Source organism: Akebia trifoliata, chromosome 2 (assembly GCF_017979445.1).
Source record: "Akebia trifoliata isolate Shusen 1 chromosome 2, ASM1797944v1, whole genome shotgun sequence".
In the NCBI taxonomy this organism is placed as follows: Eukaryota; Viridiplantae; Streptophyta; class Magnoliopsida; order Ranunculales; family Lardizabalaceae; genus Akebia; species Akebia trifoliata.
In genome coordinates this window covers 6628165-6650802 of record NC_141376.1, presented here as the reverse complement: position 1 = coordinate 6650802, position 22638 = coordinate 6628165, and the positions used below count along the sequence as shown (strand labels likewise).

The 22638-nt window shown below is 34.2% G+C and overlaps 2 protein-coding genes across 2 annotated transcripts; one reads left to right on the top strand and one right to left on the bottom strand.

Moving 5' to 3' along the window:
• Positions 1-247: 247 nt before the first annotated feature.
• On the bottom strand, positions 248-2259 carry ICK5 (Cyclin-dependent kinase inhibitor family protein). The gene is made up of 4 exons (XM_086426096.1): positions 1788-2259; positions 1635-1684; positions 1285-1464; positions 248-1188 (listed from the first exon to the last, which is right to left on the bottom strand). Exons 1-4 carry the CDS (start codon positions 2148-2150, stop codon positions 1119-1121), a joined length of 663 nt encoding a protein of 220 aa, XP_086282222.1. The 5' UTR covers positions 2151-2259; the 3' UTR covers positions 248-1118.
• Positions 2260-16642: 14383 nt separating this feature from the next.
• Positions 16643-19321, top strand: LOC147409164 (pentatricopeptide repeat-containing protein DOT4, chloroplastic-like). The gene has a single exon (XM_086426085.1). It carries the CDS (start codon positions 17014-17016, stop codon positions 18880-18882), a length of 1869 nt encoding a protein of 622 aa, XP_086282211.1. The 5' UTR covers positions 16643-17013; the 3' UTR covers positions 18883-19321.
• Positions 19322-22638: the final 3317 nt, after the last annotated feature.

Genomic DNA, 22638 nt, shown 5'->3' with positions numbered 1-22638 from the left:
AGCAAGCAGAGAAAGCAGGATAAAGAGAGGACCACCACTATTTCACCACACCACCACGTGCGCTCCACCTTATTTTATTCTCTTTTTATTTATTTGCTTCTCACCTAAAAATGGCAGTCCATACTCTAGAAGCGAAGCGAACTCCCCCACATGGGTGTTGGATTTCCTCTCTCATCTTTGACACGTGTCATCATTATTCCTCTTCTACCACGGCAATAACTCGCCAACTTCGTTTTCCTTCTCAGACTTCTTTGTTTTTATTCCGACTCTTAAAAATTAAATATCATCTCGTGATATTTTGAATCTCAATTAAGTTAAAGAAAAAAAAACGGGTAAAAATAAAAATCGTCTAAATTATAAGAAAAACTGAAATTGGTCTCTTTGATATATAATTTTCACTAATGCTGAGTTGACACAGGGTATTTACTGTGTGGGATGTGCACATAACCGTAAATGTATTTCCTCGTGATACGAGAAAAAACCATTTATCTATCTCCATGTCAGAATTGTGAGAATTACAGTAAATCCTGTGTCACCCCAGCACGGCTCTATATTTTTTTCTTTTTTAAAAGACAAAAAGGGAAAAAATAATAATCGGAATTACCATTGCTTAGCCTATATCCTCGAGATTTGGCATTGCTAATTTCGAGGACCATGGATTTCTGGACCTTAATTAGGACGACGTTTACAGTTTCCACCAAAGGAGGACACTAATAGTTACAGTCGTCTTTGGAAGAAATGCCCACAATTAACCCCTAAAAATTACTGACTAGCAGTAGTAGTGTACCAACTACCAACCAAAACTGGGAGAGAAGAAAATAAATCCAGAACAAAAGCCAACGAAATTTAGGGCTAAAAGTGAAAATTTTTATTCTAACCGTTCTTCATCCCAGAAGGGAAGGGAAGGGAATTGCAGAAGCTTCTCCGTATATCGTACAGCCAAACAAAGCTTCTTCAGCGCAGAAATCGGTAGTTTAAGAGAGAGAGAGAGAGAGAGAGAGAGAGAGAGCTGTACAAGAAAGAAAGAAAAAAAACTGAAAGAGAGAATTTCAGAATTATAGTTAATAATAACTTCCTAAAAGCCCTTTTCGATTTCTTTGGATGCGCAATTTCCATATTCATGGCTTTAAGCGAACCCACTCATAACGACCCTCCAAGGGAACGTCTTTCACGATATCGTAGTTATACCTGAGAGTCGAAAAAAAAATATTAAGGTTTAGTTTCGGCTAAAGTGAGCTTGGAAGAAGTGTTTCCTACGTTAAAAAGGTTTTCGAGAAAATTTACTTCTCTGCAAATCGTTTTTTTTCGTCATTCTCCGCTGCTGAGAAGAATTCGTTGATCTCCGCCTCTGATGGCATCTTCTCCTCCATTGATCTGTGGCGAGAATTCGCGTCGGATGGTCTATCTGTCGACTCCAGATCTTCAGATTCAGCAACAAAGCCGCTCGATGGAGATGTGTCTCTCCTAAAAGCAAAAATTGGCGAAAAAGAAGAGAATCATAAACATATTATATAGAAGAATCAGAGGAGACCGAAGAGATGAAAAAGAAGAAACGCATAACGATTCTGATTCTCGCTTTTAATTTCATTTTAAATTAAATCAAGAATCAATAAACATTTAAAAAAAATAAAAACCTTTCTCTGCAGTGGAAGGACGTTGAGTTTTCAATTTCAAAACCCTCAGCCTGTAACAAATAGAGATTTAAAGTTAATTCTTATCGAATTAAAACCAAAAGAAACGGAAACTCGACGAAATTTAATTAAATAAAACCGAAATTTCAAATTCACCTCTAGATCTACAATCGATCTCATCGACCTCTCGTTCACAAGCTCGCTCGATCCATTACTCGAGCACCTAGACGCCATAACCAGATCAGAGTTGCTAGAACTCGAGATCACTCCACCTGAATTTTCCGAAATCACCGGAGAAATAGGATTCTCGGACGTATTCACGATATCACGACGTCTTTTAACCGGAATATATGAAGAAGAAATCTGTAATTCTCCAGAACCCATCTTTCTCCTCTTCGCTGTGCTGGTGTTCTCTGTCTCCATAGCTAGGGTTCGAGCTCTCGTCCTCACACCTACTTGTGCAACCTCCATCACTGCAACTTCACCCATTCCTTTACATTTTCTTATATATTTTCCCATCTCTCAGTAAAATTCTTGATCTCTTGTCTTCGATCACACCTCTTCGATTCAGATTTTTTTATCCTTCTTTTTTTTTTTTTAATATTTGAGAAAGAGAGAGGGAGGTGGGATTCCGTTGGACGGTTTGGATTTGTTTTATAGTTCTATTATACGGTCCTGACTATCCAGATACTATTAACGGTGACGGTAGAGCAGAACGGGTTTCTTGACGGCGCCGTTACAAGGATTGGTCCGTTGAGGATTACGCCAGGTACTATAGACTAATGAATGACTGCCACGTGACAACAGTACATCGATTGTAACCGATTTTCGCCCGTGAAAGCCGGATTTGACCGGATATAGCAGGTTAAGAAGTTGGTCTTGTGTTGATGAGCCCATGTGGGATATCTTGCAAGTTGCAACGGATTATTACCCATATCGTGTGGTTTGTTATGTCCGGAATCCGTTCGGTAGGAAACTGGTCTTAAGCGTAATAATTGCCTATATTTGTGAAATTACTTTGATAACCTTAGTCTTATCCCAAAATAACGAAAGAACCCTATTACAGGAAGTAATATGATGAGGGGCGGACTAGTTGCACGCCACTAAGCAGTTACTTGCACACCAACCTAGGAAAATAACCAATAGTCTATAACTTCTATTTTAACCTACTAATCACACTTCATTATCAATAATGTTGAGATTTAGTGTTGTTCACCTACTCGTGACTTCATCTTCTCTGCTTGTTTAAATTGTAAATATGCCTGTTATGTGAACAAGTATCTCTTATAAAAATTATAGAACCAACAATAATTTTTGTGAGCGTAAAAAAAAGTGCAATCTTTTTATTTTAGTTTGAGTGCAATCATTTAAAGAGAGTGCAAAGATAAATTTTTAAGTGATGGAGTGTGCAACTAATCGATCCCTATAATAAACTTTGTTGATGTGAGGAGCTAGCATCATACGTGTTCTTGATGATCCTGTACATAAGTGAGAGAGAATATCTCCGTGCAACTTAATCTGGACCGTGGTATTGATGGGGTCACCATACTAGTCTAATCTAATCATAGCATGGGATACTCCAATGAATAATTTTATTTAATTGATGCAAAATATTATAATTTAGAAAAATGAAGGTTTGGACAATTTTGGAGAATGGTTTTGATAAGAGCCGTGCTAAATTGACTAAAAAAAAGACATTCAACAGACATGGAATGTGCACAAAACCGTAGATTTTTGCTTGAGATACATGAGGAAAAAATCTATGGTTTTGCACACACTCCACGTCAAATTAGTGTCTTTTTATGATTTGTTAATTATTTTGTTTGGATTTGCAATGAGAATTGCTAGACAAAATTCCTGTAAGAAATGCAAAACTTTTTTGTTTTTCAATCTCTCTTTCTTAAAATGATTAGATTTTAATGCAACCCATCATTCATTCATTATTAAACTAAAAGAATGTCACACATGGCATTTTAGAGAACGGGGAAGATCCTCTGTAGTGCTTTTTTCCTATATATAGATATATATCACATCGTTACTAGCATTCATGGTCTAGATTAGATTTGAAAAAAAAAAATTAAAATTATTATTTTTAAACTTGATTGAAGGCTTTTAAAATGAACGGTCATTGAACTTCCATATTTAAATGGTCGGACTTTATCGTGTTGTAGATGTGGCGCTCTCATCTATCTAAAAAGCACCAAAAGGTACTATAGGAAAATAGTACTACAGGGAATCCACTCCCTTGCGAGAGGGCATCATCAAACTTATGACGCAGTACATGTCTCGAATTATGTTTGGAAGTTCTTTGACTCAACTCGAAATTCCATCGAATCAGCTTTTTCTTTTCTTATGGGTAAGATGGACTTGAATCCACGAGCTCAATGTGTCTCAGCTCCATCCGATCAACTAGACTATTGGGTTTCATGTTTACTTGTCTCATTTGATTGGAGGTTGAGCGCATGTCAACTCGAAATAGATATCATTCAAACTTGGGTTAGGGGAACTCGATATTGGAAACTATAGACTCGAGATTAATTATTGTCTTGGATGGATTAAACTGTTTAATTTTACAAATCTCTGCAATAACAAAATTGGCTTTTTGATATTTTAGGCGAATCAGGTTGACTAGTTTTACATATATCAAGGTTCCACAATTCTGTTTGCTAATCAAATGAGAATTGTATTAATAGGAAAAGAGATTTACAAACGTCTGGTGTTTGGGACACCCATTTTGTCTCCAACAAACTCCTTATGAGCCAACAAAGGAAGAGTATCTACATAATCGAACATAACATTTGATTTTGCGGAGGAGGCATAAACTGCCAATGCATCCGCATATATATATATATATATATATATATAATATATATATTATATATATATATATATATTATATATATATATATATATATTTGACTCACAATCAAGTTCTATCAATTCGATGGATATTTAAGCGAAATTCTTGGAATTTACATTCAATATAAATTAATCATACTAATTTCACACTTTTTGAGATCTTATTTATCCACTTATGTTGTGCTAATCTATTATTGTAAGTTATCTAATGAGCCCACCAACCAATTTATGGAGGTCATCCTAATTTTTGATCTATGAGGATCATCTTGATACACCACTTGAGGGAATAACTTCCAACTTTTTTTACAATTGTCTCGATGTGGCATTCTCTCAACTGTGTAAAACGTATTACATGGTACTATAGGAAATAAGTATTATAAAAGATCCGCTCCTACATGGAAATGACCCTTTGAGGATAATTGACGACGCACAAAAACTTGTGTTGGCAAAGACCAACTAACATCCATGACATCAAGACAGCATATGCAATCATAAAATGTCAAAGTTCAACACCTATAAGTTAGAAGGCTGGTGCATAGTTCAATCTTTAAGGTATGAAATTTTCTTATAAACTATCCTATTATTTTTCATGATTATTTATTAAGTTGATCATCCTAATTATAAACTCTCACCTTGTGTGGAAGATTTGATTTCACTATTCATTTGTACCTTTTGGGCATTCGATGCTATCGTTATCCCATCTACTATAAATAGCTCTTGATGCTTTGGTTTGATCTGTCAAGATGCTATCGACCTTGGGTGTCATGAGTATGTCTTAGCTATCTTTGATCGATGTTAAGGCTTAAAATGAGTCGGATATGGGTTGATGTTCCTTGACCCGAGTCGGATATGGATTGGATATGGATCTATCTTTTATATCCATCTAGATCCGAATGATATATATTATTTTGTAAATTATATTTTTATAATTTCAAAATATTTTTCTTCAACCAATAAATGTTAGGCATAATAATTAAGAACTCTTTTTAAAAAGTAAGAAGTCTTGAATTGTAGTCACATTTTGATCACACCTTTGATAATTTTCCTTGAAATAACTTTGAACAGTTTGAAATTATTTAATTCGATAATCCAAATTAGTTAACTCGATTAAATCAGATATGGGTTTAGTGAAAGTAAAATGGTTCGAATAAGATTTTAGTTAATAGAATTTGAGTTAATTCCATATAAAATTTTTATATATGAATATGAATATACTCATGTCCAACCCGAATCCAATCCATTTTAATCCCTAATCGGCATTGGCATGCTCCGATTGATGATGTAAAAGAATAATGTCTTAGACCAGCTATTCACATTATGATTCCCGAGGTGCAATGAGTCTCTCAAAAGACCCACACGTACCATTGTTAAGTGTTAACAATTTAAAATTTTCATCTTTAATATTAAAGTGATGAACTCATCATTTCTTTAACTTTAAGTTTTGTACGCTAAAGCGCTGACGATGATCACTGGACAAAATTGCTTTGATTGGTTGGTTATGATCCGTGCCAGCTAACAATGATTAGTTGGGTGAAACATATGAAGTACTGTGTTTAATATAATCTTGTCCGTCCGTCACAAAAGAATGAAGGATACTTGATGGTTCGGATCATTTTATTGGGATTGGATTATTTCGTAGGGACTCTTTGGTGGGTCCCAATGACCCATTCCCTTTTTTAAATGGGTGCCACGTGTACGATTGATCTTTTCCCAAATACCAACAAAGACGTACAACTTCTATTGCACCGTGGGAACGTAAGAAGAAAATTGGTCCATAAAAGATACAACATCAGCTTAAGTTTCCGTTAAAAATAAAAAGCTCTAACGAAGCCTCACTATTCCAAAACGTACTTTTAACGTTTTGAGACGCATAAAGCGTCACCTTTCAAAATATTTAAGAGTCCGTTGTAACGGATGACTAGTTACCGTTAAAAGGATTATTTGGTTACCTGAAATTTGGATGCTTAGGGCCAAGCAACAATGGTAAATTTAACATAAAAGAAACTAGTTACCCAAGGAAAGAGTACGAATTTGTTATTAAGAAATTTATGTGTTAAACTGATGAACCAATGGCATGTTGCCATGTGTATTGAAAAAAACACTTAAATTCTAAACTTCTAATCATTCAAAATTTTTCTCTCCACCAACCAATTACGCTTACTTTTTTCAATACACATGGCAACATACCATTGGTTCATTAGCTCCACACATTACTTTTTGAAAATATTGAAAGTGTTACATGTGTCGATAGAGTTGTCATATACTTTTGACAAATAATTTGCAAAGTGTCAATACTATGTCATAGCTTTGTCAATATTATAACACTTTTATAATTATTTGGAAAATTTTCCCAAGATTTTTATGGTATTAAAAGGATTGTCATTTTCAAGAACAAATACAAATTATGATTTGTATATTTTAAAATTAAAATCATTATTATGGAAAATTTTAGCTAATAAATATTTTGAGAATGACATTATTTCTTGAATTCTAAGTACATGCAACAATAAAATAAAATGGATATGTCATCAAACACATTAAATGTGGAATGTAAAATTCAACCTCGAGTCCACCAAAGCATATGATAGGTAACGTCAAAGAAACTATCAGAGGATGTCCCTCTAACGTGATCTGAAAGGGTGATAATTGTCATCTCAAGATCGTTGAAATGGCACAACATATATACATGATAGTTATCAGCCATCTAACCCTTCCAAACACGCCTATAAAAAGAGTGTTGACCAGGAAGTTTTAGCTAAGCAACTCACTTCATCTCGAGTTGATACTCTACTGAAATAGAAAACTAACTTGGCCTCAGATTTTGATTCTTAAGCACCCCACCGAAGTTCCAAAATCAATTAAAGGAGAGGACCATCTTGAGACATTGGGGCAGGGACCTTTGCATCTACAATTGTCATCATAAATAATGTAATGGGCGGCCCAACCATATTACAAATAATGTAACGTGATTTGTTGTCACCGTTCGTTCTTTCTTTTTTTGTTAATTGAGGTGTTATAATCATAATGGGGTTGTTCATGCTTTTTAATCATAGTTATCATCAACAAACCTAAATGAAAAAGAAAGGAGTAAGGATGGGTTGGGGAGGGTAGACAATAGCACATGGACCTTATATGAATTTTGGGCACGGAAAACTAGTGTAATTTTTTTTTTTTTTTTTTTTTCCTTTAAGGAAACTTTCCATTGAGGGGCTACATGTACAGAAAAGAGTGACCTCCCACTCACCTTTGCAAAGCTTAGAACTTTATCTAAAGGTGCTTTTTCCCTTTTTCTTATGTGCAAATAAAGCAAAGGTGAATGAATGAGTAGGTGACCCTCACCCAATATTCCTATCAGATAACACTGAGTTTCTTAGGTTCAAAAGCATATCTTGTACCTAAAGATGCATGACTATTAAAGGGTCTAATGATGCTTTAAGCTTGGTTCTTGAGATTCCCACTGATGGGTTTTTATATATGAGAGTGTTTGGGGTTGAAATCGGATAAAATGATTTAGGCCCTCAGCTTTCAATCGAAGTGCTTCTGTAAAATCACTTTTTTTGAAACATTTCTAGATGAAATTCAATTGTGAATTTTTTGGGATCTTGAAGTTGTAGGGAGTTTGGTGAAATGATGAACTTAAAAATTGGATTCTTGACGTTTCAAAATGTAATAAGGGAAACAACCCCAGCAATACTCTTAAGGGTGTGTTTGATTGGCACGGAAAATGACTTTTCCATTGTGTTCAATTTCCATCCTCAAATCAAAACCCTGATCTCTTCTATTCTTCTTCTTTTTCTCCACCACCACCACTATCTTCACATTCAACCCCCACCCTCTCGTTGCCACCATTGTCATTGCCGACCACCTCCTCCCCTTTCTCCTCCTCCTCCTCCTCCGTCGTCACCATCATTGCCTTTTTCTCTCTCCTTATCGTTCCTTGGAAATTTTTTTCCTAATTTTTTTAAAAGCAATCAAACAATGAAAACTGATTTTCCAATCTAACCCATATTTTCATAGATTTTAAATTCCATAGAAAATGACTTTTCATGCAATCAAATAGATCCTGAGGCATTTTCGTTTGGAAAACATTTTCCTTATTAGGTAAGGAAAGTTTCATTATCATATCTCCATGTAGCATCCCGAAACATGATAAGATTCCAAAGGGATGAGGATCACAAAAATTCTAAGAACTTTGAATTTTTTTTTTTGTGGAAAAATTTAATTTTTACGGCAGAATTTGAATTTGAAATTTTAGATCTTGGTGGGCCCTACGACCCTTAGATCTCAATAAGTTAGTTACACCAGCCTAACTCTTTCTATAATTATATATTAAAAAAAAATGTTTTATTTCTAAATATAAAAACTAATTAGCTAAGTACCTGCTCGATTAGATGGGCATCAAAATGACAGGTTTACCCTTCATTTCGACAATATCAACATAAACAGAAACACTAAAAACCAGCGTAATTATTGAATTCTAGCATTTTCAATGTGTCAAACTGAATTCAATGCCAAAATCACCAATCAAACTGGATTTTGGTGTATCATGCCCACTAAGCCGTGAAACAGTTTAAAACTTCGGCTCCTGCATGGGTGGAGCAAACTTTTTTCCTGAATTATTACCCCATAATAAAAAGTCCAAAAAAAAAAAAAAAGTGTGACTGTGTTACCAGGTGAGGCACTGTTATGTTAAAGCTTGCACATGGAAGATACTGGGGTAACAAAACACGTGGGGCCCACTATGTTCAAAATCTTAGCTACTATACGTAAAGCAAAGATGAAAGCAGTTTTAAACTGTACCTCGAGAACGCCCCGTCTCCAGTAAAATATGAATGTTGGTTAATGTGGAGGATATTTCTCGAAGAAGCGATACTTGGCAATCTCGAGGAATTTTAATTGAAATATCGAATTACATGATGATCTAACCGATCATCTAACCTAATAGTAGGCCAGGTTGTCAGGTTTCAAAGGTATAGAGCTTGGAGTAAACCCAGCTAAATAAGGAATATGTAATTACTTTCATGAAAATCAAGGTAGATCCCTAAATGGACGTAACCTCTCAATTGGAAAAATTTAAGAAAATCTAAGGACAAAAACCCCTATAAATACAAGGGTGCATCACACTAACAAGGTATGAAAATTCCTTCTCTGAAATTACTGTAGACTACTTGTGCTAGAAATTTTGACGTGGACGTTGGAGTGATTTTGTTGCAGGCCCTCCCAAGAGTACAAAAAAAGAAGAGTACTTTTATCATTGATGATCATGTGGTAGAGCAAATTTTTGCATGTACAGTTAACTAATTGTATTCTATAATTTTGTAAGACAATAAGCAGGGGTAATTTAGGAAAAAATGGTAAGATTATTGTATTTTATAATTTTGTAATCCAATAAGTAGGGGTAGTTGAGGAAAAATAATTAAGATTCTAAAAGACTGGACGGCACTGTCTATATAGAGTAGGGGCAGTTATTTAAAAATATTATTTTATACCATTTTTCAGACCAAAGTAAATAGAAAAATAGTTAAAAAGATACATGTATCTAGGAGTTGGTGTTATTTTTTGTATGCACCCTAGTTGACTATATATAAAAAAAAAATTCATAATAAATTTATAATTAAGTAAAGAGTGGTGATAATCTGATTACCCCACGTGGCATACTAAATCGACATTCCTGACTTGACAAGTTTGAGAGTCGCGCCTCTGGATACATGGTTCTCTTGAGATACACATTTTTATATGAGAAAGTACACTTGTGTATCTCGAGGCACACAAATCTGTGACTCTGAACTTGTCACGTGAGGAGAGTCAATTGAGTGTGCCACGTGGGGTAGTTAAATTATCATGATTCTTAAGTAAAATTATTTAATATGAATATTTTTGAATAGTATTAGCTGAAAACATTCAAAAACAGGACTATTTTGATCACATATCAACCAATTGACATGAAATTTATTATATTTTGAAAAATAAGGAAGAGAAGTGATTAGGTATTTTCGGTTGTAATGAAGTAGTTTTAAACTACAGTGAAAAAAAAAATAAAACAAAACAAAAACTAAAGGGATCGTTATTGTTGGAGTCTTATATTTTATGATTCCTCAACTAGTGATTCGGTCTACGAAATGGCGAGATTTGACTTTGGCTGTTAGCGGAGAATGGAAGATTGCATGGGATCGTGAGTTGTCCCTAAAATTATAGTCTATATCTCTCTCAAAGTAGGAATCCTTCTTAATTTGATTGGTTGTTTCCTAAATATTGTGATGTACATGTCTTTATTTTTTGATGGGCTCATCCTTGAGCACCTATAAAAATCTCTCATCTTACCCTCCAACAGATGTAGGCTCGCTGCCAAACCACGTTAAATCTTTGTATTTTGTATGTGTATGTGTTTATCTTCATGGTATCAGATCCATAATCGATTTCTTGTTGTACTAATTCCAACATTTTCTTTTTCTCTCGTTGATCTGCTGAAATCTACAATGGGTTTTTTTGGCCATCATTCATTTTTTTTGGTTGGGAGATTTATCCTCTTTGCTCATGGTGGAGACAAATAGTAGTAATAATGGAAATCTATGCATGAAACTTCCATTCTATTGAATGGGCATAACTAATTTCCTTGGTCTAGAGATGTGTCCTTAATTATTGGCGACAAATCAAAACTTGAATGCATCAAATGGAAAGAATGCCAATCCTGGTGTTACATATCCGAAATGTGATGAACGACTTTCGAATGATCAATTTGTTATGTCATGGATTTTCAATTCCATGGAGTTAAAAATTGATGAAATGTATACTTTCTTCGAATCAGCCAAAGATTTGTGGGAATCCGTGAAAGAGATGTATGTGCATCAAAATAACTCAGCTTGAGTATTTCAATTTAAACATGAGATCTTCCATTCACTGCAAACATTGACATCTTCAAGCATGGAATGCCTTGTGTTCATATTGCAAGTTGGTGAGATCCAATTTAAATATTCTTTTAGTACTACTACTGCATTACATACCAAAACACTCAAATGCTCATGTCAGGACTGTTGAGTTTAGTCCCACATCAGACGCAAATTGCCTTCTCTCTCTCTCTCTCTCCCCCCCGCCTCTTATAAGTTCCTGGGCCTCTCCACTCTTTACTAATTGATTTTGAGTTGGACCCCCAAACTTATCATGGTATCAGAGCGGACCTGTCTTTCCTCCATGTTACTCAATTTATATCTCCACGTGCTTTGGCCTAGACCGACCTACGGGGGCGTGTGAATTTAATCCCACATCAGACACAAATTGTCTTTTCTCTCTCTCTCTCTCTCTCTCTCTCTCTCTCTCTCTCTCTCTCTCTCCTTATATGCTCCTAAGCCTCTCCTCTAATTGTCAATTGATTTTGAGTTAGACCCCAAACTTATCAACGACACATACTAGGTGAAACTCAAGAAGGTGATCACTTTAAAAATTATTAGAATACCAGTATGATTAATAGTTGTTTTTCTAGTAACATAAGTAGGAGGGCTTGTTATATGTCTTCAGCCTATCAGGTCCCAAGGTGTATTTAATGAAATATTTTAATGTGTGCTCTTAGGGCACATGTCAACAAAATCCTTTTGTGTTATCATGAAAGGAAAAAAAAAATAGTTGAAGTGATAAACATAACAAAGGATTAGTTTGTGCTACATATAGAAGAGATAATTAGTATAGTTAGATTGCATCACCACAAGCATATCTTTTCCATAGACCAAGGGTACACTCAGTAGCACCTGCCCAATTTACAACAATCGAGGGAAAAAAGGCAAAGAAAAGAAGATCAAAGCAAAAGCAACAACAACAACAACAACAACAAAAGAATCAATTGGATAGTTCAAAGCTTCAATCCAAGAAATGTTTTTGCTCAGAATGCTTACAAAATCTGAGATCCACAAATCACATGAACTTGTGTGTATTGAATGACATCCCCAATTTACAAAATTATCTTTGTTAAGCATGAAGTGGCACGCATTAATGAAGAGCCCATGATCGTTGTAACGTAAAATTCTATAATAATAATAAAAAAATTCTCTTTGATCCAATGGGACGATAAAAGAGTCGTGATATTCTAATTCAAAAACTTTCACTCGATTTGTACTCGGTCGACATGGCAACTGCGTATTGATTGAGTAAGTTTTTTCGAGTTTGATTATCAATAGTCATGATAAAATGGTTTAGGTGGAATATGCATTCATATGATCATTTATAGATCATATTTACAGTCCACTTCGATAAAACTTTGGATTCTCTCTTTTATTTATAATACCCAACAGTATAATTATGTAAACTAAGGGAACTCTGACTCATTTGATGCATGGTCAATAAAAGAAGAGAGAGAGAGAGCAGTTGAGAGGGTGGGTGTAGATATTACTCATGAGATGAGGAGGCCATAGGGGAATTACTAAGAATGGAGTGTATAGTCCTCTCAAATTTCAAAAGCCTATGTTGTCTAAAGTGTTTAGAGGGTTGGCTATTATGGACTTTTTTAAAAGAGAGATTTTGCGGCTCACGTCTTTTTAGTTTTAAAGTTTACACGGGCTTCGAGACTACACTTTTGTCTTCAAAAGGGAAAAAAAAATATCATTTCATGCATCGGGGAATAGAGTGGTACCCAAGTCCCAAGTCCCAACGTCCCTGACATGAGGTGGGTGCTCGTTGTTTCCTTATGTTTTTCAAAGACACGTTGCCAGGTCCCCTTCATTAGCACCACTGTGTCATGTCTAAAATGTCTAATATGGTATCTCTTATGAAATGATAGCACACCATCTTCTATCTTATTAGATGATGTGTGTTAACTGACATAACATCTAATACCTCATGAGAATATCAAAATATTATTGAAAAAAAGGATATTGTGGAGATTCGTAGCGTCCCCTTCGGCGTCTTGGACATTAGATTCTCTAATAAAAAACGAGTCGTGATAGTCTAATGCCCTTCCTCTGACATATGTCCCCTTACACCCTCATCATAGAATTGTAGATCATTCCCATGGTTCTACATGTCTCAAGGCAAATGATCTACGTTCTATGATGGGGGCATAGGGGGGATTTTGTCAGAAAATCATTATTTATAAAAAAAATACATGACTCATAATGTACATGTATCATATTGAGATATTGAAATTTTATCATCTAATATAATATACCATAATGGAACTCATCCATATGAAAGAAAGTAAAGACTTCTCGGATAGACTCCTTGTAAAATAGAAGATACCTTCCACATCAAAAGTTAAATATACATTTGAACAAGTCTATAACAATCATCTCGATCTCATCAAGAAAAAGGTCCAATTGAATCCTTGAAATTATGGTAGTAAATCAAACTCGTAGACATTTAAAACACGACTCTAACATGATCATAATCGAGTGTTTGGTAGAGGATGTCTCCCAGAAATAAGTAAAAAGAGATTCTTGATGAAGTATGTTGCGCATACTTGACAAGAAGAAAACAATAACAAACAAAACAAGGAGTGAAGGAATAGGCATGAATTCTTCTGCAATTAGTTTAAACTCTATTATATTAGAATCAGATTAATGTTTCACAATGAAATTTGTAAACATCCTACAAGAATAATGAAGTGTGATCTGCATCAAAAGAGATAATAAGAGCATTCGACATTCCTTTTAATCTAGTGTATGTGATTTTAAATTTTAATATAATTCATTGGCTTCGCGAAAGTAGATTCAAGAGTCATCGAAACTGACTCGACTTGATGGAATCCAAGTGGAAATCTATCTTTTAAGTTTTAAATCATTGATTTTATATAGTTTTATGAGATATCATGCATTTGCATATGCATCAACAGCCTCCAATGAAGTTCACCAACCAATTTCACGGTTATTAGCTTCATCCTATATTTCCATTTTTTTTAAAAACGTTTTTTTTTTAATTAAATTAAAATTTTTGAAATTTCAAAATAACAAGAAACATTTTTCAGGAAAATTTTAGGATTTCATGCAGGATCAATGCAAGGTGTATGCACTAACAGCCAAATTTATTATTAAAAAACAAAAGAATAAAGAAAGAAAGAAGAAAAGAATCAAAAGGTTATCCAATCAAAAAGATATTAGAGGCTACAAGGGAATCAAATTTGCCAGTCAAATTGGCCTTTTACACCTAAAGAAATATAGTTGCCTAAGTTGGAGACAAGCACTCGGCACACCCAAGTGGTCCGTGATGGTGAATAAACAACACACTACTATAACATAAAAAACAAAAAGACACAAATATATTCCCTTTCGTGTGTGAAGATCACGTGTTTTGAGACTTGTGACAAAGCCTATACATATATATACGTGCTAGGAAGTAGTTGTCCATTTAAACTATGGGTAATTGGGTAGTAATCGGGTGGATCGGATCAAAGTGAATTACAAATGTAAACCAAACCCAAAAATTTGAATCAACCAAAAGTTCCCATATGATTCATTTTAGAGTCGTGCTGGGGTGACACAGGATTTACTGTGATTCTCAAAAGTCTGACGTGGACATGCATACATAACCGTAGATAATTTTTACTCGTATTGCGAGGAAACACATCTATGGTTATATGCACATCCCACGTCAGACTTGTGAGAATCGTAGTAAATACTTTTTGTCATTTCAGCATTTTCCTTCATTTTATCTTTTTCCCCCTTCCTAAGATTAGTCAATTAATGTGAAAGGTTAGTTCTTAGTTCTTAAATAGAGGTCATGTGTGAAAAAGTAGAAGATCATTGAACAATATTTTTCTATTAAAATAAAATTATATATTTTGACAATATTAAATTATGGAAAATGATGAAATAACATCGAAATTGACATCATTTCTTACATTGTGATGTGGACGTGTGTATAGAATCATAAATGCTTTTCTTTGAGATACAAAGTGAAAAGCATCTATGGTTCTGTGCATACCTCCACATCAACAATGTGTGAAACGATGTCAATTTCAATGTAGCCCTATCATGACTTTTAAATTATATCTTAAAAGAGTAAAAATGAAGACTCAAAAGAATTTAGATGGAGATCGTGAAAGTAGACATATACTTTCTCAATAATAAAAGGTTTGGCTTTAGAAAAAAAAAATGAGACAAAGGAACATGATTTGTTTAGTGAATCGAATCCAATTATCATCTCATCAATAATAATGAAAATTGCTTGACATCAATAAAATTGCATTTCCTTGATCTTCCAATCAAATTTTGTTTAAGACAAAAACCGTCAAAAAGTTAAATCTTAAGATTCCCATAATGCCCTTCTTTATTTTGTCACGACTTATTGATAGGACATTTCTAAGTCTTTTGCTTTGGTGTGAGGTATACATCACTTCTCTACTAATGTGGTCCATCCAAGGAGTGAGCCCAAAACTTCAACGGTACAGATCATAAGTACAGGTAGCCTTAAATATATCGTGATGGAGTGACGTTACGTTTGTATCTCATATTGCACATGTTGACGTGAGAGTGTATAGGAACCATAGATACTTTTTACTCAAGATAGTACATTTTAATTGTGACAAGTTTGGTCTAGTTCAAATCGAGAATCAAACCAAATCAAGATTTTTGAATTGATTTGATTTGGTTTATAATGAACTTTAGTTTGGTTCTGAGTTAACAAAATAAAGAGTTGACCAATTTGATTTGGTTCTTGATTCATGCCATTTAGTTTGGTTCTGAGTTAACAAAATAAAGAGTTGAGCAATTTGATTTGGTTCTTGATTCATGCCATGTAAGAACCGAACCAAACCGAGAACTGAATCTTTATATTAATAAAATTATAAAGAAATATTATTAATCTATTTAATAAACTATACTATTTTTTTTATGGATAAATTGATTATTATTTTATGAATAGATTAATGACATTTTTTTTGGATGAATGGGATTAATGACTTTCGTTTAATTGATGAAAAAACTATTAACTTTTTTCTTTTTGAATGGATACATTAATGATTTTATTTATTTATTTATTTATTGATGGATAGATCAATGACTTATTATGTGAGATTTCATATTCATATCTATTTAGTTTTATTAAAAATATGTTGATTTAATTAGGTTTTGAAGATATTGACAATCCGTAAAGCTGAATCGAACTAAATCGACCTTAACTCGATTTGGGTTGATTTGGTTCTATAGAAATTTAGTTTGGTTTTAGTTCTCATTTAATGGAACCAACCTAGGTCAGTTCAGTTCTAAATTGGCCTCAAACTGAATCACGTTGCACCCCAAGTGAAAAGTATCTATGGTTCCTATGCATTTTTGTGTCAAGATGTGCGATGTGATGTACAATCTTGAGGTCACTTCAGCATTATATACTTAAAACATACATTTCTCATATATGCCTTCCAAGTTTTACTTCCCCAAATGCACAACGGTCAAATTAATTCCCGCTAAATTTCTTGTTTGAAAACAGTTCCTTAAGAAATTCAAAATATGGAACGAGAGAGTGGTGAGCTTTTAAAGGGTGATTTCGAATGAGATGAGAAGATGGGTCTCCCAGAGAGTAATTTCATCATTAATTCTCAAAAATCCATATGAGAATCATCTCTTCTTCCCAGCTGAACCATCTGCTTCAACGTTGCAGCAATTCAAGAGCATTAAAACAAGGAAGGCAAGTTCATCAACAGATCATCCTCCATGGGTTGGGTTTCAATCCATTCATGGCAACCAAATTGATTCAAATGTATGCGGATTGCAACGATTTGGTGTCTGCTCACATATTGTTCGACAAATTGCCTCAACCAAATGTGTTCGCTTGGACAGCGATCCTCGCCTTCTATTCAAGGAATGGAATGTACAAGGAGTGTTTAGAAACTTATGGTGAGATGCAAGCGAAGGGTATCAGACCCGATAAATACGTCTTCCCGAAAGTCCTCAGGGCATGTGCTCAATCCTTGTCTTTACAGGAGGGAATTCGAATCCATAGAGATATAATTATGTTTGGTGAAGAACTCAATTTACAAGTATGTAATTCATTGATTGATATGTATTCAAAATGTGGAGATGTTCAAATAGCTCGACGGATTTTTGATGAAATGGTGGAAAAAGATTTATTATCGTGGAATTCAATGATTTCGGGTTATGTTTTTAATGGGTTTCTTGATTTGGCCATTGAACTAGTGGATTTAATGATATTAGATGGTTTTAAGCCTGATCTGGTCTCTTGGAATACAATCATGGATGCGTACTGCCGAATGGGTCTCTGTGAGGAAGCTTCAAAGATCTTTGAACATATTAAGGAGCCTAATATTATCTCATGGACCACTTTAATCTTGGGTTATTCGAGAATTGGGAATGATGAGATATCCTTACGGGTCTTCAGGGATATGATGGGTAGAGGGGTAGTTTTCCCCGATTTAGATGCTCTTTCTAGAGTTCTTGTCTCTTGTCGTCTTTTGGGGTCTCTGACTAATGGGCGTGAAATTCATGGATTTGGGATTAAAACACAAACCAGACATGGGTTCTATGGTTCTGTTGGGGCCGCTTTGTTGACATTGTATGCTAGTTGTGGGAGGGCTAGGTGTGCAAGAAATGTATTTGAATTTATGGACAAATCTGAAGTTGTTACTTGGAATTCCATGATTCTTGGTTTTGTTTGTCTTGGAATGGGTGATTCAGCAATTGAATGTTTTGGCGAAATGCAATCAAGAGGAATTGAGAACGACCAGATAACGTTATCCACCATTTTACCCGCCTGCAATCTGAGATTCGGGAAACAAATCCATGCCCACATCTGGAGAAATGGTTTTGACTCGTCCATTCCAGTATATAATGCACTAATCAACATGTACTCTAAATGTGGATGCATCGAAGCTGCTTACACTATTTTTTCAAATATGGGAATCAGAGATGTGGTATCATGGAACACAATGATCGGAGGATTTGGCATGCATGGGCACTGCAGAAATGCTCTTCTGCTTTTGCAAGAAATGAAGCAGTCTGGTATTCAACCCAATTCCGTGACTTTCACTTCTGCACTATCGGCTTGTAGCCACTCGGGTCTTGTAGACGAAGGTCTTCAGCTCTTTAACAGCTTGACTACAAAATTTGACTTTTTTCCAACCATGGAGCATTTTGCGTGTGTTGTCGATTTGCTTGCCCGTGCAGGGCGACTTGAGGATGCTGTTTGTTTCATAAACAAAATGCCCATCAATCCCGATAAGAGTGTATGGGGAGCTCTTCTCGCTGCGTGTCGCGCGCACCAAAACATCACTATCGGGAAGATAGCTGCGGGGCGTTTGTTCTGTTTGGAACCAGAGAATCCTGGAAATTATGTGACTCTTTCAAACATATATGGTAGAGCTGGAAGGTGGAGCGATGCGGTAACAGTTAGAAAGCTAATGGAGGCTAGAGGATTGGTGAAGCCATCCGGATATAGTTGGATTGAAACTGAAACTGAATGAGTAACAGTGGTGTGGTATGGTGTTAGTGCATTCAAGATGTAAGCAGAACCAACTTTCTTTTCCCTGTAGAGATGCTTCGCAGTGATGGAACGAACTATTAAAAGGCTCACAACTCACAAGGACTCAAAAAACCCATAGAAAAGCAAGCAAAGTGTGTCACATTCACGAGAATGCATTGAACCCAGAATGTGGTATTGTAAAATCTAAATCCATATTACCTACAAGAACTAAGAGAAAAAAACAATATTGTTTTTGGTAGGTTTGGCGACTAGATGGAATTGGATGCAAAGGATTTTATTATATGCATGGCTTAAATTGTGGCATCGGAGGAATGTTTTGATTTGGATACATTTCATTACATTCAATATTTCGTATCAGTCTTGGCTGATGTTAATGAATATATCAACCGACACATTCTGACTCATTGTAAAATTTTGAACCATGGTTATATTAGAGATTTGTTTATAGTTTGGACTGCGGAAGACAAAAAAATGGTATGAAGGGCTTAATAATGTTGAATCAAACATGGTGTAAATGGGTGGTTATTATTCCGAGGTAAGTAACTTGACACAGTTAGCTTACTCTTGGTTTTTAAAAATCGTCTAAGATTGAGATGATTTGCTCAAGTCAACTCAATATCTTTTCTAAATGAGATGAAACACTTAATCGTGATTCTCAAATGCAAAGTACCCCAATGCATGCACACCTTATTCATTGATGAGATTCGTCATCTTGACAACATTGAAATACACATCCAGAAAAATCCACACGAGTCTAGAAGTATACATAGTCCAAAAATATTCATAAATCCACGAGAAATGGAGTTCTATCTAATAAAACACAACCATGGACCTCGAAAATAACTTTTAACTTTATTTGTCTATTCTTTTCTCTTCCATTCCAACTTTCCTCTTTTATCTCCTTTTCAAGAATATCCCTCTAACTTTATTATCTTTCCTCTACTACCCATTTTCAATAATACTCATTCGACTTATTATCTTTCTTCTTCTGCCTCTTTAATCCCAAAAAGGATGTTTGTAGAGGTAAAATTTTGGATGCCATCAATTTCTCGAGATGTACCCCTAACAATCGATTTTCACTGTTATTGACGCACACAAATGATCAAAATCACACAAAAATAATATATATAAAAAAAGGAAAAAAAAAAAAAAAGAGGAGAGAAGACAAGAAGTAAGATTTGTTTACAGGGTTTGTCCCAAATTTGGACTATGTCTTCGAGTTCTGTAGAGTCGTTCTACTATTATTGAAGCAAATACAAGATTTACAAAACCTACCTTCCTCTACTCTTTTTATCCTCCACAGAACCTATCTCCTTCTACCTAATAATTCTCCTTATATAGATAAAAAGTCAAATATTAAAAAGAAAGTAAAACCATTTAGAATTCTCTAAAAAATCCATCATTGTCTAAAAATAGATATTATTTAATCAATTAAGAGACTTTCTATTTTTAGATAAGATTATAATCTTAACCAAATAAAATCTAATTATAGATTTATCAATCAACGTCTCGAGATACACATTAATTATTGTGTGATCGATTATCAATATTCTTCTTATTTACGTCACGTGTCTAATATTGATTGTACCCTCTACAATGCCCATGCCCGATTGCAAGGATATAAAAGAGCAAGATGAAATTGAATTCGTTGATAAGGTTTTTCACCCTAAACTATGACTATATATCCGGGATTTATTGAAAGCCAATTCTCAACCCTACATTTCTCAACATTCTTTAATTTGATTGTGCTCACTTCTTTTTATTTTTATTATAGATTAAAAAAATATATATTATGAAGAAAAAAGAGGGGAGGTGGCCAACCCGAAAGGATAGAAAAATAAGAAAACAGCAAAAAGCAGAAGTGACTTCTTAATATGTTCTTAACAATAGTTTTGTGGGTAGTTAATGACTATTTAATACATTTTGATTCTACATTCATGGAGCATTGTAGGCAGTTAAATACTCTTTAACACCTTCTTAACCACTTCTAGAACGCTTTTATGTTCCCATCTATTTTATTATCATGTATTATTTATCATTGGGATTTGTTAACATGTGCTCTTAGGGCACACGTTAAGGTGCATTAAATACACCTTGAAAATTAATTTCCTACCAAAAATGTCCCCAAAAGAATTTCTTTTACCAAAAATGCCCTCAAATGTTTATTTTGAAGGTGTATTTAATGCAAAATAATGTATGCCCCTATCAAAAATGCCCTCACAATAATTTTTTTATAACCAAAAGTGCCATCAAATGATTATTTTCAAGGTATATTTAATGCACGTTAACAAAAGCCTAGTATATTACTTTACAATATTAATAGAGAGTTGCTAGTGGCACACCAATTTTTATTTTTTACTCCTCAATTTATTAAATTGTTTATCACACCTTAAACACACTCTTCAAACATTAAAAAGGTTTGACTCAAATTATAATCTCAACATTGCAGCATATTATAACACTGTTCAAACGATTTCAATAGTTGTCTACAATTATGATTAGGCTTATATAAAATCCGAAACTCAAAAAATAGAATTCTAGCAAAATAAAATGAAATGAGAGCTCTTATTGGCACCTCAACTTTTACTTATTCTCAATCATTCACTTATTTCCTTTATTTTAAATTGGGGTGTAATTAGTAAAAGTTGGGATGCTAATAACAGCTCTTAATAATAATATGGTCCATTAATTGTAGAATTAACAACTATCAAAATTGTATTTTTAATCATGTGAAACCATGAGACATTGTGATAGACCTCAACTCCAGTCTCATGTATTAGGTTTTATAGCTCAAAAAAAAAAAAAAAAAACTCAGAAAATGAAAAATGAGGATATGCATTTGGCTTGTTTCACTTGTGTTCCTACCTCTCATACTTGTCTTATGAGTGGTTAAGTAAGAGAGCCAAACATTTTTTCAATGGATGGGTTGAAGATTTCATAATTATAGAGATCATTCTCGCAAAAAATCAGCTCATTCCGAAACTTCTAACCTCATCAAAAGTGATTTATAAAAATCGGACAGTCCACGATTTTTCAAAATATAAACTAGAGTTAAAAGTTTCAGAATGAGCTGATTTTTTGTAAGGATGATCTCTTCATTATAGATATCATTCTCACAAAAAATCAACCCATTTTGAAACTTTTAAACCCTATTTTCAAAAATGTTTGACTCTCTTTAGAACTTCTGAACACTTTTCATATATATATATATAAATAAGTAAGTAAGAGTAAAATTAGAGGTTATCAGTTAAAGTTTTTAGAAAAAGTAAAATTTATATAAAGTAAAAAATATTAAACCATTTACGAATCGATAAACAATATGTATTACATTTTCTAAAATAAAGTGAGAATAATATTTGTAGGTCCAAAAAAGTCGGCAGTATTGATTAATTTATGAAAAATACCTAAAATTATATTGTCAGGTAATTATGTTGTAGGACAAAAAAAAAAAAAAAGCATTAAATGACTAATAAAGTTGTGGCATGTGTATCCAAGAAACCTAATGAATGTACAACCTATTTGAAAAAGACTTGGATCCAATATGGGGTCCACATGGACATAGGTTACGTGTCTGCGTGGCATGTATTAATTGGTGTTTAAAACACATTGGATTCCTAATCAAACCATTCATGCAGCCCAATGTGTTTGAACTCAATAAAAATGTGCCACGTAGACACCTAACATTGTTATAAGAACGGGACATTGTTCTAGATCACGACTCTTTAAAAAAGGAAAA

Excerpts from the sequence above, each read along its gene's own strand:
- ICK5 (XM_086426096.1), bottom strand. The coding sequence starts at position 2,150 with ATGGGAAAATATATAAGAAAATGTAAAGGAATGGGTGAAGTTGCAGTG. Across the intron at positions 1,685-1,787 it reads GATCGATTGTAGATCTAGAG|GCTGAGGGTTTTGAAATTGA; the intron begins GTGAATTTGAAA and ends TATTTGTTACAG. Across the intron at positions 1,189-1,284 it reads AAAAAACGATTTGCAGAGAA|GTATAACTACGATATCGTGA; the intron begins GTAAATTTTCTC and ends TTCGACTCTCAG.
- LOC147409164 (XM_086426085.1), top strand. The coding sequence starts at position 17,014 with ATGAGAATCATCTCTTCTTCCCAGCTGAACCATCTGCTTCAACGTTGC.